Source organism: Leptopilina heterotoma, unplaced genomic scaffold (genome assembly GCF_015476425.1).
Source record: "Leptopilina heterotoma isolate Lh14 unplaced genomic scaffold, ASM1547642v1 Lhet_313, whole genome shotgun sequence".
NCBI classification, from domain to species: domain Eukaryota; kingdom Metazoa; phylum Arthropoda; class Insecta; order Hymenoptera; family Figitidae; genus Leptopilina; species Leptopilina heterotoma.
This window is the reverse complement of record NW_025111014.1, coordinates 244,664-266,468: the sequence shown is the minus strand read 5'-3', so window position 1 is coordinate 266,468 and position 21,805 is coordinate 244,664. Positions and strand designations below refer to the sequence as shown.

The 21,805-nt window shown below is 24.2% G+C and overlaps 1 protein-coding gene across 6 annotated transcripts in view; it reads left to right on the top strand.

Moving 5' to 3' along the window:
- Positions 1–4,429, top strand: part of LOC122504750 (allatostatin-A receptor-like) — a 40,232-nt gene extending 35,803 nt beyond the window's left edge. For all 6 annotated transcript variants that reach the window (XM_043615979.1, XM_043615981.1, XM_043615976.1 and 3 more), the window contains one exon: positions 4,055–4,429. In XM_043615979.1, coding sequence (XP_043471914.1) covers positions 4,055–4,119 — 65 coding nt within the window. In that variant the 3' untranslated portion in view covers positions 4,120–4,429. The remainder of the gene's footprint in view (positions 1–4,054) is intronic.
- Positions 4,430–21,805: the final 17,376 nt, after the last annotated feature.

The following is a 21,805-nucleotide window of genomic DNA, read 5'->3' as shown; positions in this document are numbered from 1 at the left end:
GACTTTATTTGAGCCAAATAAAAATTTGCTTGTAACAATTAAAATTTTACTTATAACAAATAAAATTGTAGGGGAACATAGTCTAGGTCGGCCACCTTTTTGACTTTTGTTTATAACTTTTTTTTAAAAATGAATTTGGACAATTGAAGTGTATGGTTGGAAAGTCCTGTTTAATAGGAACATTTTTTCTGTACAAAGTAAATTGACAGGTTTAAAAATGAAAAAGTTATAAAGATTTAAAAAAAAAAAAATTTGTAGTCCAGGTTGGCCATTACAGTCAAGGTCGGCCACTTTTAAAATTCAAAGGGCATTAATCGTTAAAAAATAAAATAACATGTTTGGAGTTACGGAAAATTGATTCTTTATTGTTTACAGTTTGTAACTTAATGAAATAACAAAATAATAACAATAAACAATATAAAAAAATAAATATAAATAAAAAAAAGTTTTGCACTAAAATATTAATAAAATTAAATAAAAATATTAATAAGATGATCAATTATATTATGAGTTATACAGAATTGCAGTTTTTGCAAATGAAGTAGCTCGTCCTCAACTTTGCGCATTTTAAACACATAGTGGCCGACCTTGACAGTAAGTAACATTACCGAATTGTTGTAACCATAAAGAAATACGTTTCGGGATTCGATTTTTTACTTTGTTTTCCTTTCAACCATGAGTCCCACAAATTTTCTGCATACTTGCCTTGACGATTCAATTTGTTTTTTATCTTTTATTCATGGTTTTTCACATTATGCACAAAACTTTTTTTGAGCTTTTTTTGTACCGACGTCACAGAAAACACAATTTTCGATTTTCCGAAAATGTAATTGAACAAAAAGTTAGGTTTCACTAAGACAAGCTTCGACAAAAATGCGCGTAGGTGGCGCTAGTGAACTTGACAAAAAAACGCGAGTGGCCTACCTAGACAGTAGGCCAACCTTGACTACATTCCCCTACTTATAACAAATAAAATTTTACTTATACAACAAATAATAATTTACTCACATTTTTTCTAATGATATCAAATTGAGACAAAAAACGAATCAAAAGTGTTGCGAAGCAACATTTTTGATTCGTTTTTTGTCTCAATTTGCTATCCTTAGAAAAACTGTGAGCTTGTAAGAAATTCTACATGTAAAAAATATTTTTAAAAAATTTTTTGTACACTTAAAAAAACTGTAAGCTTGTAAGAAATTCTACATGTAAAAAATATTGTTAAAAAATTAAAATCGACGCTAATTTTACAAATCCAAAATATCGAGTTTCAATATACTGTGTGATATATATCATCATACTGCAAGGACTTTTTATTCGAATAACTGGTTCACATAGATTCTCGAGTTTGTTTCACGGCTGTCGTCGCAGGAACAGTGAGACTGACACAAGTTTCTGTCCCAAAGGGTCGTTAACGTAGCTTGACAATTAAACTGATATGACCAATACGACAAGAACAGTGTCATTCCAAGTTTAGTTTCAACTGTTTTGCTGAGTTCTCCAATTCAAAGACATTACGTAATCAAGACTAATTAGTAAACCAGGCAACTTCTTGTGGCCGTCACCTTAAAGCCCAGTTAGTTATTCTATTGCAAAGGCGATTCAAGTCATTTTAACATTTAAAACAATTTCTACAAATTATTCAATTTTCAAATTTAATTAAAACAAATTTTTTAATTTAATTTTAATACAAATTTAAATTTTTCAAGTTTTTTTTTCACTTTTTAATTATACTTTAATTCTTAATAATGTAATTTTTTGCCTGGTTTACTAATTAATAATTTTTAATTCAACAAATTAATTAATTTTTAATTTTTCTTTAATTCCGACTTTTGCGATACTACATTATTATTTAATTAATAATTATTATCAATATTATTATTGCTTTCTCATATAGAAAAAGTATTAAAATTAATTAATAATTATTATTGTTATTATTACTATTAATATTATTTAGTAATTAATTACTATAAATATTATAATTATTCATATAGATATCGAAAAAGTTTTCATAAACTCCAGGCAAAAAATTGCGATTCACTCTGTTAGTATTAGTAAATTAAAAAAATATAAATTCACCTCGACATTTCTTTAAAATATTAAGAATACCCTTTTCAATATTAAAAAATACGTAATTTATTTTATTCACAACATAAAAAGCATGAAACATGAAAGATAACACAAATGTCAACATACTACTTATCTGCAATGAAAGCGGAAACCTAAGCTGAGTGAGTGATATTCCATCGGCTTACACATACATACATACAAAATCGACGAAAACAAAAAAGGGATTTAAAAAAAAAGTCTGCAAAAAGCGGAAAATTAAAAGTACGCCCATAAAATGGATGAATTCAACTTTTTGCTTATCCCCTATTTTTTCTCTTCTTATTTTCGTTTTCCTCTTGAAGCTAAAAGCTTGAAAAAAACAAAAAGAACAAAAAAAAAAAAAAAGAAAAAAAATTGTGCACTAAAACTCGGACTCGACTTTCCGCGGTTTTGCAAAGAGTTATGAAAACTACTCTATAAATACGATGTAGAAAATCGTCAGAAAAAAGTTGGATTGAAAAGAAAAATAAATTTCGATAACTTAAAATTCTTGCGATGAATTTTGGGTCAAAAGTGTCACGTCATTCTTTTTTTTTCTCTCTCTATATCCATTTATTTTTATTTGAACAAGAAATTTTCGGATCTAACAATTTGGTACACGGGGAGACGGTAAGAAGAAAAAAAAAGACAATAAAGATAGGGCGACTGTAACTTTAGGAGATATTCTTGAGAAATTGGGATGTCAAATCAAACATTTACTTGATAAGAGTCGACGCCCTACGAATTCGTTTTCGATTATTCGCTTCCATTCATGTGCCACTTAAGTTCATCTTCATTGTTCGCATTTCTTTTTTTTCCTTCTCCTTTATTTCTTTTCTATTTTTTTTCTTCGCGAAATACATCCAGAGTTTCGACGATGAGAAAAAAACTTTCTAATAATAGTTGGGAAATTTTATATTAATTTTGTTTTTTTAATATTTTTGTTTTCTAATATTCATTTCTTTTTGTCTTCTTCATTTCCTTTTGAGGCTTCTGATTATTTTACTCGTCAAATTATTTTTCAAGCAATGTAAAAAAAATACTATTTATTTACATTGAATGAAGAAATGAAAATTTAATTTTCCACCAAAAAAAAAGGATGGAAAAAATTTAAATTTTCCATATATGAAAATGGTAAATAAATAAAAAAGATAATATTAAAAAGAATTTTATGTAACTTTGAAAGAAGAGTGAAAATTACAGTTTCGAGGTCAAAGTCATTTTTCTCCCGGATCCTCCTTACTCTTCAAAAAAAGAAGAAAAAAAGAAAAAAGAACGAAGGTGCTACGTCGTAAAAATTTCTTTTTTCACGAAACATGGCTATACCTTAACGACTCTTTTGCACTCCAGAGGAAAAAACTTCTCGATAGGTGTGAGGCAATTTAAAAATGTTCCCAAATCTTTGGGGGATAATATGTCAAAACTAGAAAAAATTGCCTGACACTAATTTAATTTCAACTGTTTTTAAATTTATTTTTTAATTTAAAATCTTTTTTTTAATTCCAAACACTGGTCTCAAAAAAAACTGTTACAAAAATTTTGAAACTATAAACATGTTCCAGAGTATAATTAGAAAAAATAATTAAACTTCATTCTACAAAATTTAAAAACAAAAACTTAAAACTTAAAATTAAAACTAAGAAAATTTTTTTTTTAAATAAATTTTATTTGAATCAATAATCTTAGTATTTAAAGCAATTTATTTTCTTTTTTATTCAATTTATTTTTATTCGCTTCAAATACCGAAATTATTGGTTCAATTAAAATTTATTTGATTGAAATAAAAATTATTTGATTCAAGTGAAATATTTACTTGACAATTTAATAGACTCAAAAATTATTATTAAAAAAAATAACAAAATTATTATTCGTCATCAGTATTTAAAAAAAAAATTTAGAACCTTGAAAAAAATCGAAGAAAAAATAATTAATTTAAAAAACTAATAAACCCTTTTTCTCAAATTTTCAGATGCTGGATTGCAAATCACCATTTCGACAACGGTAGGAAACATTAAGGACTCACATATTTTATAAAAAAAATATAATGACATTAAATAAAATAATATCAAGAAAAAAAAGTAATTTGATAATATAGTCGGAAAAGAACACGTGAGTCACTGAAATGGAGAAAAATCACTGCAATTCGAGCAAAAACAAGAAATTTCAATTATCGAATTAAACAAAAAAAAAAAAAAAACTATGTAAAATATATAATGTGATATCGTAAACAATAAGTGATAAAAAAAGTCCCTTTGAGTGAGACTCATTAAAAATTCATTTAATTTCTTTTTCAACAAATTTGCATGAAACTCCAATTAAAATCGTTCGATAACATTTTATCCAAGTGAACAAAATTCAAAATATTAATTAATATTTAAATATTTTTAATTAATATTTGCATATTATTAATTAATATTTCAATATTATTTATTAATATTTTAATATTACTTATTAATATTTCAATATTATTAATTAATATTTCAATATTATTTATTAATATTTCAATATTATTTATAAATATTTTAATATCATTAATTAATATTTTCTTATAATTAATTTAAATAATGAATTAATTTAATTAAATTAATCACGAAACAATATGAAAGAAAATTATTAATCAGAAGACATTTTTTTCGAGTCATTTCTCTCAAGAAAAAATAATAGTCTTCGACGTAAAATCGATAGGCAAAAATAGAAACAAATTTCTCTGCCACATTATATATAAAAAAAAGTGTTCACAAAAAGAAAGTGCAGAAAGTAAAGAATTTTTTTATTTAATACTCTTCGTGTATTAACTTTATTTTGACGAAGATGATCACTTCTCCTCCTGACAAAAGTGTAACAACTTTAAAAAACAAATGCAAAAGGACAAAAAAAACTGTATATACCGCATAAGTTTCCATTTCCGTCACTCTCGACGACGAACATAAAGAATGAAAATCTGTTATCTAAGAGAAAAGTTTTTTAATTTGTCAGAGAAAATAAAATTGACCGCCATTAATCAAAGAATAAACAAGGATGACAACTATTTTCGCTATGTGTGTATTGGAATGAAATTTATTATCCCACACAATAAGAATTGGAACTCAAATTTGGGATCGAATTGGGAATGTCACATAGGTATATGTGTTATATAGAAAAAAAAAATTTCGAAAAACCGATTATATTGTTTCACTTGGTAATAAATTTATTTGCGGCTGACATATCACATAATTGTACCGCGCATACACAATCATCCTACCAACAAATTATTCTCATAGTTTGCAAACGCAAGCTGATAATTGTGCGACTCCCCATTAAATTGGATTTATATCCATTTCTCTCTATTCACCGCCACATTTCTCTCGTTACCCATCATTTTTAAATTGTCGCTTCTCAAGTTCAGTTCAGTCATTATTCATTTATTTTTTCAAGGATCAACATTTTAATTGAAAATCAAAAAACGCAATCTCTTAATTTCAATTCTCAACAATATTTCACAAATATTAATTTTCAACAATTTTTACATTCTCATCATTTTTAAATTAAATGAAACAATTTTTTCCGAATTAAAAATATTGAAATTACATTATTTTGATTCTTAATCAAAATAAGTTGAAATTTTTATTTTTTTATTTTTCAAGAATAAACATTTTAAAAAGCTAAAAATAATTTTTCTTATTTTTGAGAATTGAATTAATTAATGTTTTGAATTAATTAAATCAATTAATAATAAATAATAAAAATAACAAATATTATTTTTTAAACAATTTTTTTCATAAAATCTCAAAAATATGAATCAAGTTTTCTGAATTAAAATTATTGAAATTACATTATTTTGATTTTTATTATTTTTCTAACATAGTTTTTCAAAGGATATCAAAATTGAGACAAAAAACGAAAAAAAATTTACATTTTCATTTTAATGAAAAATATACATATTTTTAATGACGAAAATTTAAATTACATTTATTCAAAATAAGGTCAAATTTTTATATATTTATTTTTCAAGAATAAACATTTTAAAAAGCTAAAAATAAATTTTCTTATTTTTGAGAACTCAAAATCAATTAATAACAATAACAAAATTATTTTTTAAACAATTTTTTTTATAAAATCTCAAAAATATGAATCAAGTTTTCTGAATTGAAATTATTGAAATTATTGAATTTATGTTTACATTTACATTTTCTTTTACATTTGCATTTTAATATTGAATGCAGAATTTATATTTTTCAAAAAAAGAAATTGCATATCGATTTTTTTTTATTTTTTTGGCATTTATATGTTCAGACAAATAAGGAAATGAAAAAGAAAATTGTCGGTGAATATACACTTTGAGTCAATATTTACCGCTTCATTTCAACCGCAAAGATCTTCTTTTGCACTTTCTTATTCGCTTTGGAAATTTTGTTTGCTCAGTTGAAAGACAAATTTAATTGAACTTTCAACAAGATCGTTTTTTTTCTTTTCTTTTTTCCCTCCATAACCTCCTGCTCCTCCTCAGCCAAAGACATTTTACAGAGTGTCAAAGTTTACGAATGTTATTATTGAAAATGATGAAAAGCAGAACTAAGACAAACTGAATTTAATCCTGTTAGGAGAAATGTCTCGCAGAACAAAGATCAATTAACCTTTAAGCGAACGATTTGTTGTACAAAAAAAAATGAAGAGATCGAAAATTGAAATTGAAAAGCGGAGATACAAACACTCCTAGATGACATTTAGATCTCTCTATTCTCACCACGAATTATTCGTCTAAAAGCTTTTGAATTTAATTACAAGGGCACGATAAAAAGAATATTACAAAGAATCACTATTTATACAGTAATGACTTTTTAAGTAATTACTCTCAAGTATAACGATTCGATTTAAAACACTTCTTTATCTTCTCATTCCCTTTCCCATTATCTTCTTTTTTATTCCCTCTAAATAATACATTGGAAATTAAATCAACTCCCTGAATAGTCTTAATTTAAATTAAATACCTATCTTCCAAAGCAATTTTTCCTCTTTTTCTCGCTAATTTTTTTTAATAATCATCAAACATTCCACACACAATAGGAAAAGAAGAATAGCAATCAATTTAAATCCGTCCAGTTACGTTAGAGAAAAAATTTCTCGCGAATGTTTTTAAATTAAAATAATAATGCGAACGTACGCTTTATATAGGTACGAAAATCCTCATCTCATTTAAACACAGATTAGGGAATTTCTACTCACTAGAAGTCTAATTATATTTTTCCATATGTGCTTAAAATGAATTTGAAATTTTCACTCCTACAAAAAGAAAAAAAATTCGTTTCAGAATAAAAAGTATTCTCTGCAATGAATATTTTTCACTGTTTTTTCAATATTCTTTTAAATTTTATAAATAAAAAAAAGGAATAAAATCCATGCGTAGAAAGCTTGGGGATTTAATTTAAAAATGTGTGTGAAACAATAATTACTATACTGAAATAAAGTCGAGAGTTTATATTTTGAAAACTATATTTTCCGAACAAAATTTGTTTTATTAAAACTTCTTTTAATTGCAAAAGAAGAAAAAAAGACAGATTTCATCTATCAAACTTCAATCGAAAATTTCTTTTTGAAGTAAAACATACCTAAATTGCTTTTTTTCAATGTTGAAATATAACTGTTTCTTAAAAGAGAAAAATACACCTTTTAATTTAGTTTCAATTGCAGAAAAATGTGTGCGAAGCCCTTAAAGTTCATCAGTTAAAAGCAGTTAAAAAAACAGTTAAAATCAAATGAAAACTAAAATCAAGTAACATATTTCTTTCATAAAGATTTGTATTTGAAAATTTATTATTCAAAAAATATTCAATTTAAAAAATTGTGAACATTTTTACGATTTGTATTTTTTAAGTTAATACTAAATAAACTTTTTCAGTTCAATGAATTAACAATACAACCAAGAAAATTCACCAAAATACATCAAATCGAAAAAGTAATAATAGACAGACTAATAGAAAGAACTAAATAACAGATTTAAAAATAACTATTAGACTATAAAAAATATTGCAGAATAAATATATAATATATAAATTATAAATAATAGAATGTTGCTCTAATTTCAAATTTTTTTAAAAATAATACTTTCAAGAATAATATTTTAATTCCATTATTAGAGAGAATTCATAAATGAATAATGAAGTTGTAACAAAACGGATTATAAAATATTATGAAGTAAATAAGAATAAAAACCTTTAGCGAAATAAATAATAAAAAAATTAATAATTAAAAGTAAATAATAAAACAACCCGCGCATTATTCTTGAATTGAATTAAAATAAATAATGAAAATAATAATGAAATAAATAATAAAAATTATAATGAAATAAATGATAAAAATAATAATGAAATAAATAATAAAAATAATAATAAAATAACTGATAAAAATAATAAAGTAAGCAATAAAAATAATAATAAAGTAAAGAAATAAAAACAATAGAAAAGTAGCAAATATGAAGATATAATCAGATGTAATGAAACAACTAATTAAAATAGCAAGGAAACGAATAATAAAAATAATCATTAAAAAAACTATAATTAAATCAATAATGAGATATATAATAACAAAAATAATATAAGAAAATAAATAATAGAAAAAATTATTATAAATAATAGCAAAATAAATAATGAAATAAATAATAATAAAATGAATAACAGTAAGAAATAAAAGTGCGATAAATTTTTAGGCACTTATCGGGATTTAAATCAAGTTGGGCAAAAAATATAAATTCTATTTATATTATTATTTATTATTAATTATTAATAATTAAGAGTACACTGAAAAAAAATTTATTTGATTCAATAAAATTACTAATGTAATTATTAAAAAAATATTTACTTGAATCAAACAATTTTTATTTAAATCAATTAAATGGTATTTACTTTAAATGCTGAATTTGTTTTCTCTAAATTTCAATCAGTTGAAAATCAGAGACTGAATTTTTGTTTCTGCAATCAGTTAAAAATAACTGATTGACAGTGAAAGAATGACTGATTTTCAGTAAAAAAAAAAAAATACTCTCTAAATCTAAATCAGTGAAATTTATTTAAAAATAACTGATTTTCGGTCAAAACTATTCTCTAAATCTAAATCAGTGAAATTTAACTGAAAATCAGTTAAAAATTATTGAAATATTAGTCATTTTTCACTGATTATCCAATTAAAAAATTACTGGAAACTTCTGTCTTGCATATTGAACATTTCAGTTATATTTTTAATTGTCCAATCAGTGAAAAATGACTGATATTTCAATAATTTTTAACTGATTAAAATCATGAGAAGAGAGGTTCGGAAAATCAGTCAAATTTCATTGATTTCGTTTTTTGAGAGTGAATAAAAAATTATTTAACTTAACTAACTGAATTAGTTAACAAAAATCGAATACAATATCAGTTATTTTTAACTGACAATTAGATACGCTTTACTGACGATCAGTTCTTTAAATTTAGAGAGTTGATTCAAATATAATTTCATTGACTAAAATAAAAATTACTTGCTTCAAGTAAATATTTATTTGATAATAGACAAGTAATCGATTATTTAAATCAAATAATTTTTTTTTTTTCAGCGCAAAAATACTGATATTAATTTCTTATTAATATTATTTTATTAATATAATAAACAAATCTCTAAATATGAATTTGTGAAATGAAAACTGAAAAGTCGTCCACTAATTTAAATTAGTAATAATTTGTAGTATTTTTACTAATTGTTAGTAATTTTCCACTACAAATTCAGTACAAAATTTAAATCTACTAAGTAAAATAGTAAATAAATCACATTCTTGCCATTAGAAAAAATTATTTTAAAAAAATATCGTTACTTAATTCCGTTTAATTTGGAATTTAGACGAATTATAAGATTTCAAGTGGATCAGCTGTTTTATTTGTCCGCCGCCATTTTGTTTCTCGTATTTCTTAGAAGTGACGGAATACAGCACGAAAAAATTTCTAAATTTTAATTAGTGGTTCTACTAATTCAAAATTAGAGAGAATATTAATATTATTAATATTTTATATTAATAATAACTAATAATATATGAAGTTTAGTAATTAGTAATTAGTTCGTTACTGATTAGTAATTAGTCGTTGCTAATTAGTAATTAGTCCCCTTACTAATTTACCAGCTTGTGATTCTAATTTACTAGCTACATTTAGATACTAATTAGTAATTACTCATCACTAATTTACCAACGCGTGACGACGATTAAAAAAAAGTAAAAATAATTCCCGCAACAATTTCACATATCAGATATTGTGTTCCGCCGACAAGAAATTGCAATTCGCAATATACCCGTAGAAAATATAAAAATGAAACCATCTGGAATTGCCGTGTGTAACCGAGATGTTTCCGGATATCCGCTGTATTCAGCCTTGCTAACCAAAGGCTGATGTTACCAGAAGGACCAAAACGAGCACGTTCGCGGTTTATTGCCCGTACCATACGGTTTGCAATAAATGTTTCATGTGACAACCTCGCAAGTTTCCTATATTCGCGTCACATTTATGTACACCCCTCTCTCTCTCTCTCTCTCTCTCTCTCTCCTTTTCTCTCTATGAACACAGTTTTCGACATTTGAAAACTTAAATCGACATATAATACTCATTGAATGAATTGGTTCCTCTTTAATGTAGAGAGAGATTCACATTATTATGGAACACAATTCAAAATAATAAATTCCTTCAATTAGCCCAACGATTGACAAATTGCACTAGTTTCAGCATGAAATATGCGCCTTGCTTCTTGTAATCGTACAAAGCAAATTTCTCTGATTCCATAAGCAGACAAATTTATTAACAAATCTCGAATTCCTAATTTCTCATTAACCATTGACACACGATAATATCATTTGTCAATTCTGAATAATTTTCCAGCTCAATTAAATTCTGTCAATCGTTTAATTTAATAGTCTAATCTCTTATGCACTCCGACATTTAATTTATGTATACCTTGTTCTAGAGAATTTCAAATATAATTACTTTTTTTTAATTATAAAAAAATAATTACACTAAAAAAAATTAATACAATAATAAATCGAATGATTGCGATTACTTGTCTATCATTAAACAAATATTTAATTAAGTCAAATAAATTTTACCTAAATCAATTTTTATTTGCTTCAAATACTAAAATTATTATTGATTCAAATAGGTACAATTTATTGGATTTAAATAAAAATTATTTGATTCAAGTAAATATTTAATTATATCTTTTAGTGATTTTTCATTAGTTATTTTTTATTAATTAAAGTGTCAAATTAATATTCACAATTTCGAAAAAACCAAGTCTCTCTTTCTCTCTAAACTTTATCCATTCATGCGGCCCTAAAAATTTCAAAGCTTTCCGATCGGTCGATAAGGCAAAAACTTCTACAGCAAATATTTTTTATCTGACATGTAAATATTTGTTGAACACTGACTTTTTTTTCAAAGACACGGAAACTAAAAAAAAATCTGTCACTGAAGTGAAATACTGAGATTTCTAAAAAAAAATATTGTATCCTTTTTAAAAAAAACATATATCACACAAAATACATGTTCCAAGAATAATAAATGTAAAAAGAAGACAAATTGAGTTGTCAATAGTTTCTATTTTTATTTTTTGCAACAAAAAATACGAATTTTGATTATAAATGAAAAAAAAGAACAAAAAAGACAAATGAAAAGTCACTCCTTTTTTGTATTAAAAAAAAAAAAAAAAAAAAAAAAAAAAAAAAAAAAAAAAAATCGTGATCCTGAATAATTTGACTTTTGCTAAATCATTCCGCCCTCGGAGAAAATAATTGAATCAAGCTTAATTTATTCTCGCTGGAAATGATGGGAAACCAAATGGACCATTTTTCTGTCTTTTTTTATTTCTCCTATAAAAATACACCTCAAAAAAAATTATTTAATTAAAATATTCATTAATCAAATAAATGTTCATTTAAAAAAAAATTTTTAACAATACAGAAATTTTCTGTTTGGAATAAATTCAATAATAAATAAATAATAAATTGAATTCGATTAATTATTCGAAAGAAATCGAAAGAAATTCAAATTTCATCAACAGATCGATTATTTGAATTAAAAAAAGAAATTTTTCCCTCCTTCTGCGTTCAATAAGGAGAATTTTTATTTACTCCACACAGTGCTAGAGTAAAAAAATTCTAAATGCAAATTCCTAAAACTGAACTAAAAGCCAAAAGAGGGTGAAAAAATGAAATAGTATTTACTCTTTGAAACGAAAGTGTAAAAATTTTTCTTCCAATTAAAAACATAGTTTTCCCCTTAGAATATTTTTCAACTAAAAATCTTGTTACGCTGAAGATACCAGATTTAATTTCACTCCAGAGAGATTATGAAACTGAGTAATAAAAATTAAATGAACCTCTTTATATTCTTATTATTATTTTTCGCCTTTCTCGAATTCACATTCAAGCTAATAATAATTCATCTCCAAAATGTTAATTTGCCCTGTCGGCTGTAATTACAATTAGAGACCTTATTAATTTTCATAAATAATAACTAAAAAATAATAAATTAATAATAATTAACAAACAAAAATAAATAGTACTAATAAATTAATAATAATAAATAAACAAAAACAAATAATAATGAACAATAAATGAAAAAAAATTATTAAATAAAATTGACTATTAAAAAGTTACCAAATAAATGAACGTCTATACTTTTTGAAAATTAAATTTTTTTATTTGTAGAAATTGAAGAAAATTTTGACAGTGAATTTCTTTATATATGCTTAGAAAGGTTTTTCCACTTTTTTTTTGTTTTGATAGAAAATTTTATTTAGAAAAATGTAATTTAAAGAAAATAATTTAGATAAATGATAAATAATAATTTAGTAAGTTTCTTTCTATACGCTTAAAAAGCTTTTACACTTTGGAAATTTTTTTTAATAGAACATTTTCCAGTTTATTTTGAAAAAAATGGAATTTTAAGAAAAATATTTTTGATAAATAAATAATAATATATTAAAATTTTTTTGGCGCTTAGAAAGCTTTTTCCACTTTCGTAATTTTTTTAAAAATAATTTCCCAGTTTCATAAAAAAATAGGGTATTTTAAAAAAATACCTAATTTAAATAAACAATAAATAATAATTTAGTAAATTTATTTTTATACGCTTAGAAAGCTTTTACATTTTGGTAACTTTTTTTAGAAAATTTTCCATAGTTTATTTTAAAAAATGGAATTAAAAAAATAATTTTAATTAAAAAAAAAAATATTTTATGCGCTTAGAAAGCTTCTTCCACTTTGGTATTATTCTTCATTTTTTTTATAGAAAATTTTCCAGTTTATTTCGAAAAAAATGAAAGTTTGAAAAAAATAATTTATAAAAAGAAATCTACATTTTTCAAGGAGGAAATTTTTTTTCTCCAAGTGGGTACTTTAGCGAAGAAGAATTTTAAGTTATCTACTTTACAAAAGAAACTATTCTTAGCCTTTTGATTTACACAAATGATGTTCTTACATTTCTTACTGAAGTTCTCCTCTTTTTCTCTACACTATAAAGTAGTATATCTCAAGATGTGGTCATACATTTGTTAACCCTCGTTTCTTTTTAAGTGTATATAGACGAGAATTATGGTGGAAGCTAACATATATCTATACACATTCTAGAAATAAAAACAGGTGGTCAGAAAAGAAATGTGAGATGAGGGAATAAAATGAGGGTCTACAAATGAGAGAGCTGCTCCCTTGTCATCGATCTAACTTATACTTTCGTTTCTACCTGAAAAGAAACTTAAAACTTGAAAGTACATATTACTTCCGGACCGTGCAATATCGTTAAAATTCAACTTTACAAAAAAAAAAGAAAAAAAAAAAGAAAACGAGAACATTTTCTTTAAAAAGAATGAGAGAAGGAGAAAAATCTAAAATCAGATTAATATACCAAAGGAAGCATCGTTAACGGATTTAAAAGTTCTCATGGGGGGATTTATAACTTTTTTTCTCAATATCTTCTTTCAAGGGTATTTGAAAATCGCACGGAAAAATGTTTATCTAACTCGAAAACTTTTTTTCCAAGATTTCATAAAATTTACAAGTTCATCTTTAATTTTAATATTTTAAATATTTACAATATAATCAAGTTTTCTGTTTTCAATGTTTAACGATTAAAGTTCTTCTGTTTACAGTTTTTCAAATTATTAAAATTCCTCTCTTTACAATTTTTCAAATTATTAAAATTTTTCCCTTTAAAATTTTGTAAATGAATAAGATTCTTCGCTAAATAAAATTTTTATAATTGATAAGCATTTTTCTACGCTTATTAGGATATTTTATTAATTAAAATATTTCTATGATTAAAATTTTTTCAGACAATTTAATAAACAATAAAAAATGATAATTGCATTATTTACACATTATAGAAAAAATGCATTGCTTATTATTTATTACATACAGGGAGGATGATAAATTCCACGAAATTTTGCTCTCAACAGTATAAGAGATTTACATAAATTTCACATAATTCTAATGTCATATATGATACTCGAGAATTCGAAATATAAAATTATTCCTTCCTGTTGGTACATATATCATTCACATATTTATCAGTAAAAAAAAATTCCAATTTACGAATTTTAAATTGAGTGAATTTCTTCTTATTAATAAAAAAAGGATCCGAACTGTTTTCTAAAAATATAAACTCCACTTAATAAACTTTTCGAAAATTCTCTCATTCCTCAATTTTGTAATTAAATTCCTCAACAATTTTGTTAAAATACTTTACATTATAGAATTTTATTCACATTTTTCTCTTCTACCCAATGGGAAATGCCAGTGTAGTGCCGATGTTCACCACTGGCTTAGTACTCAGACGATTGTTCGGCGTAGTCTAGCCGAGCTTCGACAATTAGTGCTGGCGCAGTACAGAATTTTTGTTTCGCCAAAGCTTGGACAAGCCACGGCGGCAAGTGCTGGCTGAGTATAGAAAAATTGTTCACGACGCTCTTTGCCAACATTGCTTTTTTGACATAAACTTGAAAAAAATTATAAAAAAAAGTTTATGAATGTTTATAAATATAAATTTATTGAAAAAAATTAATATTTTACTTTTCAGTTGTTCATTTTTTATTTTTATTAAATTTAATAATAATAATAATTTAACATAATTGTCTAATTTTGAAAATAATAAATTATTTAAACAAATTAAAATTATAAACAAAATTTAAACTTTAATCTCAATAATAATTTGGTTCCTATTAAAATACAATTATACTTCTTACTATGAATAAAAAATTATTAAAAAATTACCACGTAATTTAAGAATTACGTAAAATGTTAAATGCAATAAGTAAAGTAATTTAATTTAATTATTAAAAATTTAGTTTAATTTATTTTATTTAAATTTATTATGAAATATTTTATGAATAATAACTACTTATTAATATTATTTACCATTTTGTTGTTAAATTATTTATAATTATTAATTTACGACTAATTAATAACAATATGGCATTTATTGCGGCAATATTCTCAGCCAGCACTGGTCCAGTGCTGCGCCAGCGCTGTCTGGCAGCACTGGCAGGCAGTACTTCGCCAGCGTTAGACAGCGTTATCATCCCAGAGTTATGCCAGTGCTGTCTGTCAGCGTAGCTGCCAGTACTGCCAGTGCTGGCGCAGTACTCCGCCAGTTGTAAATTTCCCATTGGGTACTTCTACTAAACTTTTTCAATCAGTTTTAATTTAATTAATTTTATAAAAAAAAAATCAAAATAAAAAAAAATGGTTTTCACAAAAAGCAAATAACAATGTTAATTAAAATTCAACTAAACGAGTATAAAATTAACAACTTTACATACATTATTTTTAATTTAAAATAAAAAGTGAAAAATGAGTGAAAAATTAATTACAATACTCAACTCCTGATTATAAAGTTAAAGAATATTTTATTATTATTTTTAATATTAAATAATATAAATATTATTTGATTATTTGTAACAAAAGTTTATTATTTTGTGTCTCTAATTACAATTAGTACAACAAAGTTTATTAAAAATTACCTAATATTTATTTTAAATAAATATTGTAAATAAAAAATTATTACGTAACGTTAAGTACAATAAAAATAATAAATATTGAAACTAAGTATAAATACCTATACGAAAAATTATGCAATATCGTTAAACATAGAAAATTTAACAATAAAAATTTTATTTACTCTCATCGTGTAAATAAAATTAGAAAAAAGAAAACTCATATTAAAGGTATTTTACCTCCCTTTTTGAAGAGAAAGAAAAAAAAATAATCGCTAAAACGCACAATTTTTCTTTTTTAATTCTTTTGAAAAGAAAATCAAGATAATAATAATAATAATAATCTTGATGTAATGAGTACTTAGGTGTCACACAATTGTAATCGGGCGCCACACGAATTGATCCGACATTGCAAGGCCTTGTCAAATAATAATTTTAATAAACCGTTGTCACGCAACTTGCACTCTTGAGCGTGGAAAATATTGAGCAAGGCTTTCAACGATTTTCCTATGAGATTATACCACTTATATACCTGTCATGCAAAACCTACTCATTTTATGTTTTTAAATTAAGAATCAACTCTCGGGTCACTTTTAAATAAAAATATTTTCATTTTCATTTTATAATTTAATACAATAAATATCTTACAATTTAATTTTCAATATAAATCAATATATAAATAAAAATTTTAATTTCTGTACTAATTAAAAGAAAAATTTGAAAATAGATTTATTTTTAACACCCAATTTTATAGCAAAAGCTTAGAAAAAATTTATCTATGTATTTTTTTTTGTTTTTCCCTCTGAGTTTTTTTCTTTTTCTTCAATAAAAATTTCACATTTTTCCACAATTAGAAATTTTCGATTCATATTTCTCAAATTTCCAATTAAGTAAAAATTTCAAATTCATTTATCTCGATTCGATCCAATTTTCTATATTAAAAAGAAAAGAAAAAGAAAAGAAAAAATAGCAGATTTTCATTCACAAGTTCAGCGTAAAACGAATGTTATAGACTCGCTTCTCTTGAAAAATGCTCTTTCGATGTAATTGTACATACTATAAAATAATTAAAAACTTACGAATAATAGAGAACAAAAAAAAAGTTAAATGGTTGTATATTGTCTAAAGAATTATATCGAATGAAATCGAAATGTCTCGATTTTTAATGCGAAACTGTGTGAATAATTTTTTTGCTCTAGTTTTTTTTTAAAAAAAAGAAAAGAAAAATATCTATGTGAGAAAGAACCAAAACTCCATTAAACGACTTGTAACCTGCAGATGAATGACAAATATTGAGCCCCCAGTCTCTTCTGCAAGAAACAAAGATTCGTTTACGAGAAAAAAAATATATGAATTATACAGATATTTAAAAATAAGTTTTCGATTCTCCTGTGGAGATATCCTATTGAAATACTAATGAATTTTCTGAAAAGAATATATTACATGTTCCAAATAAAGGCGTTACTACGTAAAAACAAAAAATCTATTTTTCTCTTCTACTCCTATTTCACCATTTTTTTTTAAATCCAAAAATCCAATTCTATAAATAAACATTTTTTTTTAGTAAAAAGAAATAAAAACTAACTTCAATTCTAGCAAAAAAAAAATGTTATGAAAAACATTAAAGCTCGAAATTTATTACCCGGTTTATTTTTTCAACGTTTTCCAAATGAAAATTGCAATCTCGATAAAATGTCAAGTGTAAAGGAAGACTGTAAAGAAGTATGTTTTACTTTGATTAAAAATCACTATAGTAAGCCTTTGAAGTTCTTTGACTTTGATCAATAATAAGTAATAGTGAGTGCTCTTCTAGCAATTCTCATTTTAATGATATGTCCTTTTTTCCCCTCCTTCTCCTTATTCTTGAAAAGTTGTGTCCAGGGAAATCTTTCCTACAAACTATTCTTTATGTATTTTTTCAAGGAACTTTTAATTAAATGTCTTATCACATTCTTTTATTAATTATTGCAAGTATAATTAGGAGGACTTTTTTCATATCCAAATTTATTCCAATATTATACTCAACATTAGGTAATTTTAGAAAGATCTCTCTTCTAATTTCGGTATTTAGGAAGTCCATTTTGCTTTTTTGTAACTTTTAATTAAATTTTATTCGTCCTCTAAACTGAATACCTAATAAGGTACAATAGTCTCATTACAATGAAATGAGTGCAGAATAAAATTTTTTCGCCAAACAGTTGTTTCAAAACTTTCTAAACATTTCAGGGTTGACACAAAAAATTTAATTTTCTTTAATTATAAAATTATTCGAAAAATTAAAAAGAAATTTCATTTTTAAATAAATAATTATTATTCTTCCGTAGGAATTACAATTTTTCAAAACATTCAAATTCAAACAATTTGAAATTCAACAAACTTATAAGAATATTATTATAAAACATACAAAAACCGATCACTTCGAGTCTTCGACTCGGAGTAATCGATTTCTTTATGTTTTATAATAATTAATTAGAGATGATCAAGTGATAAAATCATTATTTTATATTATTAGAATATTGTACTTCTTCAAAATCATTTTCATAATTTCAATTCAATTATTATTTTCTAGAATTTTTAACTAAAATTTTTCTTTAAATCAATTATTTTTAATAAATTTTTGAAAAAGTTTTTTAAGAATATTCAAATCCACTTGTTTACAGTTTAATTTTACAAAATTTTTTATTAGAAAATTCCACGAGAATTCAATTATTTAGATAAATACAAAAATAAATAATTTATTAAATAATTGAATGCTTGAAAATTAAAAAAAAATAAAAAATTAAAATTGAATTTTTATAAAGAATTTTATAAACAAATTTTTAAATAATTGGATTCCTTCGACGAATTTTAATATAATTTTTAATAATAATCACATTTTTCAAGGAATTCTTAACAAAATTTCAATTATTTTCTAAAATTTTCCTCAATTCAATAATTTTTAATACCTACCCGAGTCGAAATTTAAGCCCTACTTTCACCCTGAATTTTCAGGGTCTATTGAGTGTTAGGAGTAGTAAAGTAGGGTCTAATTCTAATACGATTAGACCCTACTTTGACTCCCAAAATAGGCGGAAATTTGCCAATCTTCCATTTGGAGAAGCAAAGGAGGGTCTACTTCTAAGAAACCTATACCGTACTTTTAAACCTCGTAGACCCTACTTTCATACTCCTAGACCCTACATTCTAAAAGAAAATTTAGAATTATTTTTTAATGCATTACTTGAAACACTGCAAATGCAAAAAGTACTCCAAATTCATAAATACTGATGTATTTTATAGCGTCTATATACACTTCGTGTATATAGACGCTATAAAACACATAAAATTCCACTTTTACTCATCCCTAGTGCTTCAATTGAATCTGAGCAAATCTTCAAATTTTTCTTTTTCTAATTGTAGGGTCTAGGAGTATGAAAGTAGGGTCTACGAGGTTTTAAAGTACGGTATAGGTTTCTTAGAAGTAGACCCTCCTTTGCTTCTCCAAATGGAAGATTGGCAAATTTCAGCCTATTTTGGGAGTCAAAGGAGGGTCTAGTTTTTAAAAATTGTATTGAAATCAGACCCTACTTTACGACTGCTAAACCTGAATAAGCCCTACATTTTCAGAGGCTAAGTAGGGTCTAAATTTCGACTCGGGTACTATTTTAATAAAATTTTCCAAAAGAATTCAATAAATTATTTTAAAAAATTTTGATTCAATTTTAAGCAAACATTTAATTATTTACATAAGTAATAAAATTTACACAGGAATTCAATTATTTACAAATTTTTTATATAAATTACTGCGCAATAATTGAATTATTTTTATAAATAATACAATTTTTTACAGGGATTCAATTATTTTCAAAAGTAATAAAATTCTGTTTAAGAATTTAATTATTTTCTTAAATAATAAAACTCATCGCAAAATTTTTAATTTTAATTGAATTCCTTGAACAATGAAATTATTCCTAAAATTCTTGGAAAAATTTCATTGAGTTTTAAAAATTTTGACAGTAATTTTATTAACATTTTTAAAAATAATTGAATTTTGAAGAAAAGACTTTTATTACTTATATAAAGGTAATTTTAATTTTGAGAAGAATTTTTAAAAATTGCTGAACATAATTGAATTTCTGCAATCATTTGTAACTTCTCCAAAATTAAATTTTTTTTTTAGTGTTTTCAACTAAAATTCTTCTATAAATCCATCATTTTTAATAATTAATTAAATATATATTAAAAAATTTAACTACCTAATTTCAGAAGAATTTGTATTATTAAAATTTTTGAAAAGTCTAAGTTCTTTAAAATTTCTATTTAAATTCATTCAAAGTTCAAATTTTCTAATTGTAAAAATAATAAAAATTCTACAAAGAAATTTATAAACATTTTAAAGAATAATTGAATTTACATATTTTATTAAAATTGTATTAAAAATAATTGAATTCTTGCAATAAATTTTAAAATAATTGAAATGACAAGAAATTTGTAATAAAAAGTTTTTAGAATAATTGAATTTTTTCGTGAAATTTTATCGAAAAAATTTGTAATTATTGCAAAAAATTCGAAATAATTGAAATTCTGCAGATATGTATCAATATTTTTAAGAATAATTGAATTTCCATAGGTTATTAAAATTGCATTGAAAATAATTGAATTCTTTCAATAAATTTCAAAACATTTGAAATGACAAGAAATTTGTAAAAAAAAAAAAAATTTTAGAATAATTGAATTTTTTCGTGAAATTTTATCGAAAATAATTGAAATTGTTGCAAAAAATTCTAAATAATTAAAATTCTGCATATATATGTATCAACATTTTTAAGAATAATTGAATTTACATACATTGTATTAAAATTGTATGGAAAATAATTGAATTCTTGGAATGAATTTAAAAATAATTGAAATGACAAGAAATTTATAAAATAATTTTTAAAATAATTGAATTGTTTCGAGAAATTTTATTGAAAACAATTAAATTTCTAATTAAATTCATTGACAATTGAAATTTTCTAAATTTTCAAAAAACCCTTTTGAAGTTGATCTTTATACGAAAATTGTGAACACAACTCTTTTAAAATTGAATTAATTTTGAAATAATAAGGTAAAATTATTCATGAAATAATTTATAATTAATAATTTTATGATAGTTAATACAGAACCAAATTTTTATCCAGAGATAATTTTCAATTAGTAGATAAAAACAGATGATTATAGATTGTTCCACGTACGAAACTTTCAGATTGAAAAAGAGATTTTCCACGAAAAGAGATTGTGTGCATGTATAGTTAATGCAAACCAGTGTTGTGGAGCAAATGAAAAAGGCAGTAAAGAGTCAAATGAGAAAGAAGAAAAAAAAGAGATGGAGCAGAAAAAAGGCACAAAAGTTGATAAAATGAAAGAGAGTTGAGAGGAATGAGAGGAATGAAGAAGGAGGAAAGAGGAAGAGATTCGACGTAAATTAGGAGGTGGTGAAGATAATGGTTTCCGTTTCGTTTGGTGTACAAGCCCAGTGACTATATACTTGTATCCTTTTGGATTGTTGTAGTTATCTCAGAGACTTTCCATTTTATCCGAGTCAGATGAAAAACACCGAGACTGTAAACTGAGACAGAGAGGGAATGAAGAAACGAGAAATTGCAAGAGCTAGAGAGAGAGAGAAAGGAGATAAAGCTTTGAAACCGTGTTTACGGCTCCTGGCTATGTAATATTGACAAACTACCTACTAAGTCAAAGACCTTAAAGACTTTGATTCTTTGAA